The sequence below is a fragment of the Ornithorhynchus anatinus genome, chromosome 5 (genome assembly GCF_004115215.2).
Source record: "Ornithorhynchus anatinus isolate Pmale09 chromosome 5, mOrnAna1.pri.v4, whole genome shotgun sequence".
In the NCBI taxonomy this organism is placed as follows: domain Eukaryota; kingdom Metazoa; phylum Chordata; class Mammalia; order Monotremata; family Ornithorhynchidae; genus Ornithorhynchus; species Ornithorhynchus anatinus.
In genome coordinates, this window is record NC_041732.1 from 67,414,783 (window position 1) to 67,427,171 (window position 12,389).

General features: G+C 48.9%; 1 protein-coding gene across 1 annotated transcript in view; it reads left to right on the forward strand.

The window, feature by feature from the left end:
• The window catches only part of C5H1orf127 (chromosome 5 C1orf127 homolog), a 28,908-nt gene extending 25,004 nt beyond the window's left edge, over nt 1–3,904 (forward strand). Inside the window, exon 10 of the mRNA XM_029066068.2 lies at nt 990–3,904. Coding sequence (XP_028921901.2) covers nt 990–3,052 — 2,063 coding nt within the window. The 3' untranslated portion in view covers nt 3,053–3,904. The remainder of the gene's footprint in view (nt 1–989) is intronic.
• The last annotated feature ends 8,485 nt before the right edge of the window (nt 3,905–12,389 follow it).

Here is a 12,389-nt window from a genome sequence, read left to right on the forward strand (position 1 = left end):
GGAAATAGAGTTCAAGGGTGACAAACAAAACAGGTTTTAGAAATCTTTTGACTTCTCTGTGAGGATTTATACAAGGAGAGGATATAATTTTTTCACTGTAATAATCCAAAATGCTTATTAATAAGAGGATCAGAAGAGATATTTTTTCACTTCAGGTTTTAAACTGACAGTATTTCAATTAATCAATCACATTTATTGAGCATTTACTGTGCACAGAACACTGTCCTAAGCACTCGACAGAGTACAATAGAACAGACTTGGTAGACATATTTCCTGCCCCCAAGAAGCTTACAGAGTTTAGGGTCAATTTAGATATCTCTTTGTCTAGATAAATGACTAATTCACTATTGCCATGGAAGGAGTCTCAGCTGGCCCCCATAATCTGGGCCGAATTTTCAGGGCAAACCCCTGGTTTTATATAAAAAAAAATAGTTACATATAGACTCTGAGCTGAATCCCCTCTCGAAAGCCCTGGATTTGAAGGACCAAAGGCTTCTGGTGGAGTAGTGTATCTTCAAATGCACAAAAAGCCCATGGTCTAAAGGAAAGAGCACAGTACTGGGAGTTGGGGCACCTGGGTTCTAATCCTGGATCCTCAACTTGCTTGCCATGGGACCTGGGGTAAGTCACTAACCTTCTCTTTGACTCTGTTTCCCCATCTGTAAAATAGGGATCTAACTAACACCCCTGTTCCCTTTCTCCATGGCCCCATGTGGGACAGGGACTATGCCCAACTTGATTATCTTGTATCTACCTCAGTCCTTGGAGCAGTAAGTGTTTAACAAATACCACAATTTAAAAATTATTATTATTACCATTGTTATTAATACTAATAAAATACAATAGAAAGTTTCATTTTGCTTCATGGCTGCAGCACCTAAAGGGATTTGTAGATTAGGAGGAAAAAGTAAATTTCAGTGCTTTTCTAATCCTGAAGGACCTGTCTTTATGAGTTGGTGTTGTAGTAACTATCGTTCCCTCTTCGGCAGTACCTTCAGGCACAGAACCATCTTTCTCAACTGCCGCTCGGAATGCAACGTGTTCCTCTCCGTCACCTTCTCATCCCTCAAACCCTCCTCTAGCAGGTTGTCAGCCTGCTCCCTCTTCCCAAGTCACAGCCTGGACTTCGGGAAGAAACCTGCATGGCCGGCCTTCTGGTGTTCCAGAAAACACCAATCCAGAGCCATTTCTAGAGCTGGGAGCCTCCAGGGAACAAAGTCTTGCTGGAAACCCTGCTGTGGCTGACAGAACAAACTTCCACCTCCCTTCCCATAGGGCTACAGAGGGCACCCTTAGGACAGTCAGTGATCCCACAGTGACCACCACAGCAATCCCAGCCTCTCCCTCGCCAGATAGGGCCAGAGTCCTCAAGAGCGTCCACTTCAGGAGAACCACCCCTGCAGCTCTCTCACCTGGTCCACAACCACTTTCTCTGTCCTTGAGGAGGAACAACACGAGAACCAGGATGGGATCATTGGCGAAACAAACAATTGAGGCTGCTGGGGCTCCCCTCCCAGTATTGCCAAGAAGCACTGTGGCGGAAGGGCTGACCGCAAGCCTGCAGAGCTCACTTCGACTTAGAATGTCCACTGTTCCTGTTAAGGGGCAGGATGGACCTCTGAGAACCTCAGAGCTGGCTGGGACAGACTTCACCGAATCGGCAACACCGCCTTCAGAATACATGGCCTCTCCCTCCACTGCCCTTTCTCAGAAGAAGGAGCAAGTGCCATCCTTGAATGCTTTCCTGCCAGACGAGGCTGGTAGAATCAGGGAATCCATAATGACCAGTCCCACCCATGAGGTGGGTGGCTGGAAACACAGCATGACAACGCAAACAGCATTTGTGTTCCCTGAACTCCCAGCAGTAACGGCTTCTACCATGATTGAGAAAGACCCTACTCTTCCTTCAGTGACCCCAGCGATTGACCCCAAGGGGACAAAGCACCTCCCCATTGTCTCCTTTGTTCCAATCAAGTCACAGATGTCACCAGTGTACTCCTCCTCTGGGCCAGCTACAGGTTCCTCTCTATCTCCTTTGCTACTCCCTGGATCAGAAACAAGCTCAGTGTCCTTGGAGGAAGGAGCTTCTGCTACCCCAGCAGGCAAACCTGCCACACTGTGGCCCAAACAGAAGGCATCCCTGATGAGAATTTTCCAATATCCAACAGATAGCCGAGGAGTGAAGGTAGAAATCCAACATGGCGGTCTCAAGTCTGCAAAGAGAGAGGAGGGTGCGCACGATTCACCCAATGGCACCCGGGAATCGGCAGGCTCACAGACAGAATTCTCTAGATCAGACGTTCCTGTTCCAACCAAGCGCACCCCTGATTTTCCCCAGGTTAGAAAGAAAGGGCTATGGGTAACAAATCAGCCCCTACCTAAACCACCAGGACAGACAGCTCTGAATTCTGAGCCTTGGACAAACGTCCCTTTGCTTTGGAAAGAATCAACATATGCTACAGCAGAAGGAATAAGAAAGATCTCAGCAGCAGCTCTGGTTGAATTTAATAGCTCCGAGGCTTCCAGGGAGCTGCTAAGGGCCTCTGTGTCTCCACCCTCCGCGTCATATGCTGCCAAACATCAGGGTAGGCTCGGCTCTGCAACACACTCTCTCCCAGCATTCTCATCAATGGATAACGATCACCTGACAGTTTCTTCAAAGAGTCCACTGACCAACCTCTCTCAGCCCGCTCTGGTCATCAATAAAATCAGAGGTGGGAGGGTAAGAGCGAAACCGGCAAATAGTGACCCCGAGGACTTTGAAATGCAAAGCACAGGGTCACCACCGGGCCCGATAGGAGGCCTTGCCGAGTTGGCAGGTGTACAGAGGTTGAGTCTGTGGCCTCCCTGGATACCAACCCCTGGGCCATCCTCTTCATTGTTTCCTGAAACTGGTCCACCTTCCATCTCTAGCCTGACAGAGCCCAGCGAGGATCCACTCACTGACAGTTTATCATTACAACAGGAGTTTATGAACACCACTTTGTCAGCAGGGACTGGTGCTAACATGCCAACTGGGCTTCAAACTGATGCAGCCAAAAGCTCCCCGTGAAAGGCTGCATCTGCCCGGCTTGGCCCGATCACCACTGAAGAGTCAATAAAGAGGCAAGCATCTAGTGGACAGCAGGGAAAAGTAGAATCGTGCCTTCTGCAAAAGAGCATGTTTTGATGTTGCTTAAAGAATTTGCCTCTGTACTGATGGAGCTCTCTGGGGTGACTAGTTTTCTTAGGGAACGGGCTGTTGGAAGATTTCTCATTGCAGACTAGAGGCTTGGAATCCAATGGGCAGAGTGGCTTGCAGTGACCCTAACTAAAAGATTTTTCTCTCTCCCTTCCCGCCTCCCCTCTCACTCCCTCCCTCCCCCCTGGCCCCCCAAGCTGGTCAGATTAGGAAGTTATCATTCGTCTTTTATACCTCTTAAAAAAAGCCAGACCATCAGAAAGAGGGGAATGCCTTGGCAGAAATGAGCTTGGACAGTCATATTCTTCTGTAGGTCTGTTTCTCACTTAAAGCCCAACCTTGTCCCTGATTGGGGTCGGATGTGAATAGGTGAAGGAGGGGAGCCTGGGCGGGAAGCTGGTCCTCTGGGAGCCTTCCCCGAACTCCCCCACGGCTGGCCCAGGCTCGGCTCCTGCCCGCCCGGCCCGGCCCCTGGTGTTCCGCTGCCGGCTACTTGAGCCCGTCGACCAGCACGTGGCCGAGTGGCGGCCGCATGTGGGGCACATCCATCTGCGGTTGGAGTTCCGGGCCTGGCTGGGCGCCGCAGCCAGGCCTCGGGTCTGCCTTCCACCGGCCGCCCACCCCTAGGACCGCCCCGGGCCGCCGGAGGCCTGCCATCCCCTCCCAGCAGTGGAAGTGGGTTTTGAAATGCAGCCAAGACGAGGAGGATGTCAATTTCCCCCGAAACACTCAATAAATAAATAAATAAATAAATGAGGTATCATCAGCGCTGTCTTGGCTGATAAACTGTTTCTGCTTGGGAGCCTCTCCCTCGGCCCCCACCCCCTCCCCCACGGGCACTCTCTCAGCAGATCCAGGCCACGGAGAAGCCTAATAGCCCCATTTAGGTTTTTCCTTTTCACCACGGAATTGAGCCGCCCCTGCCATTATGAGGTTTTCAGCTTCTCTCCGAAATCAAATTACTGAAGCCATTTAATTTTTTAAAAGCTCTGATGATTTCCCCTTCTCCGATCGAAGAAGTGGCTTCCAGGCCAGACCCCCGCGCAGCCCCCCTGCCCCAAGGAAGTGGCGATGCCTGAAGAGGAGAAGGAAGAAGAGGAGGAGGAGGAGACCCAGGCCCAGGGCCCGGGCCTTGGTGTACAGGGTGAGGCTGACACCTAGAGGGAAAAGGGCCATGACGGTGGTTGCCTCAACCCCGGCCGGCCCACGGGAGACCCGCTCTGACCCACGATTCCTGGCCCGCAGGCCTGGGCCTATGGAGAATGCATCCGGCGGAGGGTGTGAGCTGGACAGTCCGTGCAAACCAAGGCCACCTGCCTGCCTCCCTACCCCGCCCCGTCCCCAGCAGAGAATTGTCCTTTCAGCTCTCCCCACCTATAGTAATAATAATTGCCGTATTTGTTGAGCACTTACCATGCGCCAGTCACTGTTCCGAGCTCTGGGGTAGATCCAAGCAAATCGGGTTGGACACAGTCCCTGTCCCACATAGGGCTCACCGTCTTCATCCCCATTTTGCACATGAGACAATTGAGGCACAGAGAAGTAGATTGACTTGCCCAAGGCCACACAGCAGAGAAGTGGCAGAGCCGGGATTAGAACCCGTGATCTGATTTACAGGCCCGTGCTCTATCCACTATGCCATGCTGCTTCCCTGTTCTAACAATCTCTTTTTGCTTTCATATTTTTTTTTTCGTATGGTATTTAAGCGCTTACTATGTGCCAGGAACTGTATTAAGCATTGGGGTAGGTACAAAGTAATCAGGTTAGGCACTGTCCCTGTCCCAAATAGGGTTTGCCATCTGACTACCCACTTGACAGATGGGTGAACTCTGTCCCAGAGAAGTGAAGTGACTTGTCCAAGGTCACAGAGCAGGCAAGTGGCAGACCTGGGATTAGAACCCAGGTCCTTCTGATTTCCAGACCCATGCTCTATCCACTAAATCATGGTGATACTTCCTTCTTTTGCCCAACCCCAGGAAGGGGTAGCTGACTTTGGGGAATGCCACCGTGGGTAGTCAGGCAGACAAGTATGCAAAGTTTACCACCTCACAGAAGCATCCAGCCAGCCTGCCCGCCTTCAGGTGGGCTACAGGGAATTGAAATCAGGGGACTCCAGAAACTCCCTGGACTCAAATCGCTACTTCCCCGGAGCGAGGGGCCAGGAAAGGACCAGTTCCTTGTCTCTCCTAGCTCGGCCACTTGCTGACAGGTGATTTTATCACTCCTCCTCCCCCACCCCAGCAACCACCCACACCTCTAATGCTGGGCTAGTGATAATGGTGAGGGAGTCTTCAGTCAAAAATGAGGGATGACTTCGCTCTCCAGAATTCAGGACCGAGGAGCGGTGCAAAGTAATGAATGGAATGCTTACAGTTTTAAATGGTATATTATAAATTATTTACAATTATGGTTTATAATTAGACTACACTTATTGTGGGGAGGGAGTCTGCCAACTCTGTGGTAGTGTGCTCTCCCAAGCACTTAGTACAGTGCTCTGCATATAATAAGTGCTCAATAAATCCCACTGATGATATGATGCAAAATACCAATCGCACTCTCTTGTCCCTGCCAGATGTGTTTCCGCTGGGACATGAGTGGAATAAGCAGCACGTGGACACAAGTTCAGCCCTTGACGTGCAAGTTTATCGTTGGGTCATTTTGTTTTTTACATGCTGTTTTACAGGAAACGGTATGGCCTAGTGGATAGAGCCCGGACCTGGGATTCAGAGGTTCTAATCCCAGCTCTGCTGCTTGTCTGCTGTGTGACCTAGGGCAAGTCACTTAACTTCTCCGTGCCTCAGTTACCTCATCTGTAAAATGGGGGTTAAGACCGTGAGTCCCACGTGGGACAACCTGATTACCCTGTATCTACCCCAGCGCTTAGAACAGTGTTTGGCACATAGTAAGCACTTAACAAATACCATCATTATTATTATTATTATTATTACTGGTTACTTGTATTGCTGGGCCACGTCTTTGGGCCTCTATTCCCCTTGATTTGGCCAAGCTAAGGTAAGCACTCAACAAATACCATAATTATTATTACTGCTCTGTGCCTCAGCTACCTCAGCTGTAAAATGGGGATTAAAACTGTGAGATCCATGTGGGACAGGGAAGGTGTCCAACCTGATTAACTTGTATCTACCCTGGCACTTAGAACAGTGCTTGACACACTGTAAGCGCTTAGCAAATACCATCATCATCAATGGACAGAGTGACCCCAGCACTATTCTGTGTTGTAGAACCAGCAGGAGGTTGCCTCAGAATTTGCTATGGTCTCTGCCAGTGCCATTAACCAGCTGTTTTTAGGATCCCTGATGGGCTGTCCACCTTGCAAAACACCTAGGTGGTTTTTTCTGTTTGTTTTTTTTCTGTGGGGAGGAGGGTTGTGGTATTTGTTAAACATTTACTGTGTGCCAGGCACTATACTGAACACTGGGATAGATACAAGATAACTGGTTGGACCCAGTCCCTGTCCAATATGGGGCTCACAGTCTGAATCCCCATTTTACAAATGAGGTAACTGAGGCACAAGAGAAATTTAGTGACTTGCCCAAAGTCACCCAGCAGACAAGTGGCGGAGAACCCAGGTCCTCTGACTCCCAGGCCTGTGCTCTTTCCACTAGGCCACACTGCTTCCTGATGGTAGTTCTTTGGTCAGAAACCTTCACCCAGCCTTCATTCCCGTACTTGTAGAGCAGGCCTTCTGAGTCCCAGAGTTGTACCTTTTCCCCTGGACCAACAGCAGGGCTTTGAAAAAGGTTTCAAAGCCTGGGAATTGCTTTACCACCTATCATGTGGGTCTGAAGCAAGGGGCCATTTCAGCCCAACCTTCTTGGCAACTCACAACTGTAGAAAATGAACAGGTCTCTGTGGGGCTTTTTCTCTCCTTGTGTGTGTCTAGGTTTTTCTATGGCTCAGACCTCCCAGCTCTTGTTTAGTCATTTGTTTATGGCGAAGTCGTGGGCAGCGAGCCAGTGAGCGATCAGTAAGAATCACATCAGGGTGGAATTTTCCCCTCAGGTTGAGCACCCGCGAGCAATGCGATCATCAAATGTCTTGAGGTGTTTGGGGTTGATTACTCTTCGGGTGTTGACACCACACTTCAATTTTTTTGAATCTCCCCCAAATCACTGTGATGAGCAATTTCTGGTAAAAACCCCAGGGGCCTTACTATACCTTTATTTATTTTTCTTATTTCAGTGACACTAAAGTCTCCCCAGTTTCCTCCTCCACCTCTACAAAAGGAATAATGCCAGCTGATTTTCTTGCAAGTTGGTTTCAGCTTCACGAAGAGCCTGAGTTCATTTTAATCCTACACAACCCTAACTCTATCGCGATTTTATCTCGAGGGGGATTGTGGTAATCAGCTTGGTAACCTCTAAATTAGTTGCTTCTATGTAAATGTCTTTGGCTGGTTGGTTGGTTGGTTGTTTTTTTTTCCGTGGAACAAGACCAGGCATCATCTTGGTATTCATATACTCCCTTGATTAGGAGCATGATGGGTTGATAACAGGCGGGCAGAATTCCCTATATAACTCTGCCAGTCGCCCTCTCCTTTCCCACTGCTTCCCGCCCCCTCTTCTCCAGCCCCAAGAATCTTGTCTGTCCTTCAGGGTGGAACCCTTCAATTTCAACTTCCAGCTTCTTGAAACATTTCCCTCCCCAAGCCTTTACAGCACTAGTGCCCCATTTGTTTTAACCCACGGACTCAGCTTTAGAGTGTACTCTCCCAAGCACTTAGTAGAGTGCTTTGCACACAGTAAGCGCTCGATAAATGCGATCGATTGATCTCACTGGACATTTCCACTTGGGTTCCAGTTAGTGAGGGAGTGATATGACAAACATAGTCTCACCAGCTCACTGTCTCTTTTATGTTGATTTTGTGGTTTTATTGCTTTTTTTTCCCTTACGTTTCTGTCGACGTTGTCTCTTCCCCCTTTCTTAGATTGGGGGGCCGTGGGGCCCAAGGACCCCGTTTAATTCTCACCCGTGTTTTCTTTCCCAGTGCTTCGTACCGTGCTTTGCCCAAAATAAGCGTTTAAAAAACCCTAGTATTGCTATTACTCCAACTATTACTCTTAACATGTTTCATAGGCAGGCTCTTTCAAGCCCGAACTTCTTTATCTTTTCTGTCTCCCAGATTCCCTGATTCCCTCTTTCAGGGATTTGAGATGTGGGTCAAGCAATCGATCAATCAGTGGTATCTATCGAGTGTTTACTGCGTGCAGAACGCTGTGCTAAGCTCTTGGGAAAATATAATACGATAGAGTTGATAGACAAGATCTCTGCCCACAGAGAGCTTACAGTCTTGAGGGGAAGACAGAGGTGAAAATAAATTTCAGGTAGGGGAAACAGCAGTGGGTACCTTTGGGGGCAGGGAACGTGTCTTGCAGCTCTTATATTCTGCTCTCCCAAGCGCTTAAAACAGTGCCCCGCACACAGTGAGCGCTCAATAAATACGATTGATAATCGATCGATAGGTATATAAGTGCTGTGTGGCTGAGGTTGGGGTGCATATAAAGTGCTTAAGACAGTCAGATCCGAGTGTGGAGCGGTGCCCGGAGAAGCCACCGTCGCCTTAGAACGTTAAATCGGTCCCCTGACTTAAGATGCTCTGAAAATAAGTCAAACGACATTGACGCCAAAGGAAATCGGTACTTCCAGGCCGACCCTTCCCCTGGGGAGAATGCCGGGTTTCCACTTCGCAATCCCGAGAGGAGACGTCGAGGAAGCATAAATTCCGCGGGCGGCTGAGTAAAGAGCTGCGAAAGGAATAACGTGTCAGGGAGATGTGACTTTATTTCACAACGAAATAGCCTTTTTATGGTTGGAATAAAAATGCCAGGAGTGTCTAATGCCAGGAAGTACCGCACTTGATAAACTCCTGGGAGGAGCTGGGGGGTGGGGGGAGAGGGTAAATCAGGGAAAGGGGAAGCTCGTGATTCATTCTTTGTTAGGGGAAAAAAATAGGAGGGAGCCCCGAGGTCCTGCACAGTAGCTACCAGAGTATGGCCAAGGTTTGCACTATGACATGAATGTGAATTCACTCGACACGTTCTGCTCTCCGGGCCTAGAGTCGGGGCGGCGATTTCTCAATCGGACGTGAGGGGGCGCCATTTGCTACGGTTCCATCCTGCCCGTTGGCTCGGCGGGGAAGCGCCTCCCTCTTCTCTCCCAACTCCTCCATCCTACCTCCCTTGCAAAATCTGCAGCCCCCGACCCTTTAAACACAAAGAGCATTCTTCTCCCTCTTTCACCTCTCTCCCTTCCCCTTCCCCAAATCCTTATCCATGGCGGGAATCTCTCTTTCACCTCCGCCGCATCTTCCTCCCAGAGGAAAGCTGGCTATAATAATAATAATGTTGGTATTTGTTAAGCGCTTACTATGTGCACTGTTCTAAGCGCTGGGGAAGATACAGGTTGTCCCACATGAGTCTCCCAGTCTTTATCCCCATTTTCCAGATGAGGGAACTGAGGCCCAGAGAAGTAAAGTGACTTGCCCGCAGTCACACAGCTGACAAGTGGCAGAGCCAGGATTCGAATCCCTGACCTCTGGCTCCGCAGCCCGGGCTATTTCCACTGAGCCACGCTGCTTGTTTCAGACTCCCTCTCTGCAGCCCGCGACAATGGCCTAGTGGCAAGAGCAGGGGCTTGGGAGTCGGAGGGACCTGGGTTCCTACCCCCTCCCTGCTGCCACTTGTCTGCTGGGTGACCTTGGATGAGTCGCTTCGCTGCTCTGGGCCTCAGTTCCCTCATCTGTAAAATGGGGATTAATAATAATAATAATAATAATGATGGCATTTGTTAAGCGCTTACTATGTGCAAAGCACTGTTCTAAGCACTGGGGAGATGCAAGGTGATTAGGTTGCCCCATGTGGGGCTCACAGTTTTTAATCCCCGTTTTACAGATGAGGTAACTGAGGCACAGAGAAGTGAAGTGACTTGCCCAAAGTCACACAGCTGACAAGCGACAGAGCCGGGGTTAGAAACCATGATCTCTGACTCCCAAGCCCGGGCTCTTTCCACTGAGCCACGCTGCTTGTCTACCGTGAGCCCCACGTGGGACAACCTGATATAACCTTGTATCCACCGCAGCGCTTAGAATAGTGCTGGTACGGTCTGCTGGGTGACCGTGGGCAAGTCACTTCACTTCTCTAGGCCCCAGTTATCTCATCTGCAAAATGGGGATTAAGACTGTGAGCCCCACATGGGCCAGGGACCATGTCTACTTCGATTTGCTTGTATCCACCCCAGCACTTAGCAACCCAAAGTAAGCGCTTAGCAAATACGATTATTATTATTAATAAAGACCCACGGCGGAGTCGGCCTCGGTGTCGGCTCTCGCCCTCCGAATAGCCTCTGTTCCCCCCCTTTGCCGAATCAGAGGAACTGACCACGCGAAGGGAGAACTGCTGAGTCCTCTCCTTGCCCGACCTTTCTTCGACGCGAGTTGATGAAATTCATCCTTTTGGTGCATGCGGGGCCAGGGGCCGGCCCTGCATTCTGAGGCTAATAATACACTTTAATATGCGCATCGGGGTTGTAAAAAAAGAATGAAAATTTCCTAATTTGAAAATGAACTTGATTGGCAGGTTTATGGTCTCTGGAAGGTGCATGATATTCCACACAATCAAGTCATTTTTAAAAATAATCTCGCTGCTTAAGTCGTACACGCTACTAATTGCATTTTAATAAGTCTCTTAAAATCTTTCCATATTTTTTAATATCCTAATATTAGGTAAGTGATTGCTGGGGACACTGGAGGGCATTGAAGTTTATATAAAGACGAGAAGGGCCATAATGAAGCTTTATTGGTGTGGTAGCACCAGCCTGTAAAGTTTGTGCATGGGTGTGTTTGTATGTCACAATAATAATCATGGTATTTGTTAAGCGCTTACTATGTGCCAAGCACTGTTCTAAGCACTGGGGTGCTGAACAAGCTGATCAGGTTGTCCCACGTGGGGCTCACAGTCACGTGCAGGGCTCTATATGTGAGTGCTATACTTTGACATAATCGATGGGTAAGAACATCGCCCTCTAGCGGCTTCAAGGGAAGAGGGGATCAATCAATCAATCAATCAATCAATCAATCAATGGTATTGACTGTTTACTGCGTGCGGAACCTTATACTAAACGCTTGGGAGAGTACCGTACAATAGAGTTGGTAGACACAATTCCTGCCCTGAAGGAGTTCATTCATTCAGTCACAGTGGTATTTACTGAGCATTTACTGTGTGCAGAGCACTGTGCTAAGCGCTTGGAAAGTACAAGTCAGCAATAAAGAGAGATGATCCCTGCCCACAGCAGGCTACAGTCTAGAAGGGGGGAGATAGACAGCAAAACAAGTAAACAGGCATCAATAGTGTCAATATAAGTAACTAGAATTATAGATATATGCACATCAGAACAAGTAGCGTGGCTCAGCGGAAAGAGCCCGGGCTTGGGAGTCAGAGATCATGGGTTCGAATCCCGACTCTGCCGCTTGTCAGCTGTGTGACTTTGGTCAAGTCACTTAACTTCTCTGTGCCTCAGTGACCTCATCTGTAAAATGGGGATTAAGTCTGTGAGCCTCACGTGGGACAACCTGATTACCTTGTGTCTACCCCAGTGCTTAGAACAGTGCTTGGCACATAGTAAGCGATTAAAAAATACCAACATTATTATTACTAAGAGGTGTTAATATTACAGTCTAGTGGGGTAATGGGCCTGAAACTTCTGCAGAATCAAGGAGATTCTCCTTTGGAGAGCAGCATTGTCTAGTGGAAAGAGCACAGGATTGGGGGGGCAGGAGACCTAAATTTTAATCTCACCTTTACCATTTGCCTGCTGTGTGACCTCAGGCAAGTCACTTGATTTCTCTGTGCCTCAGTTGCCTCATCTGTAAAATGGGGATTACATACCTATTTTGTTAATGAAATGTACATCGCCTTGATTCTGTTTAGTTGCCATTGTTTTTACAAGATGTTCTTCCCCTCGACTCTATTTATCGCCATTGTTCTTGTCTGTCCGTCTCCCCCGATTAGACTGTAAGCCCGTCAAACGGCAGGGACTGTCTCTATCTGTTGCCGACTTGTTCATTCCAAGCGCTTAGTACAGTGCTCTGCACATAGTAAGCGCTCAATAAATACTATTGAATTTCTCCCCCCACCTTAGACCTCTTCTCCCCCCACCTTAGACCGTGGGAGTGACTGAGGCGATATCTAAT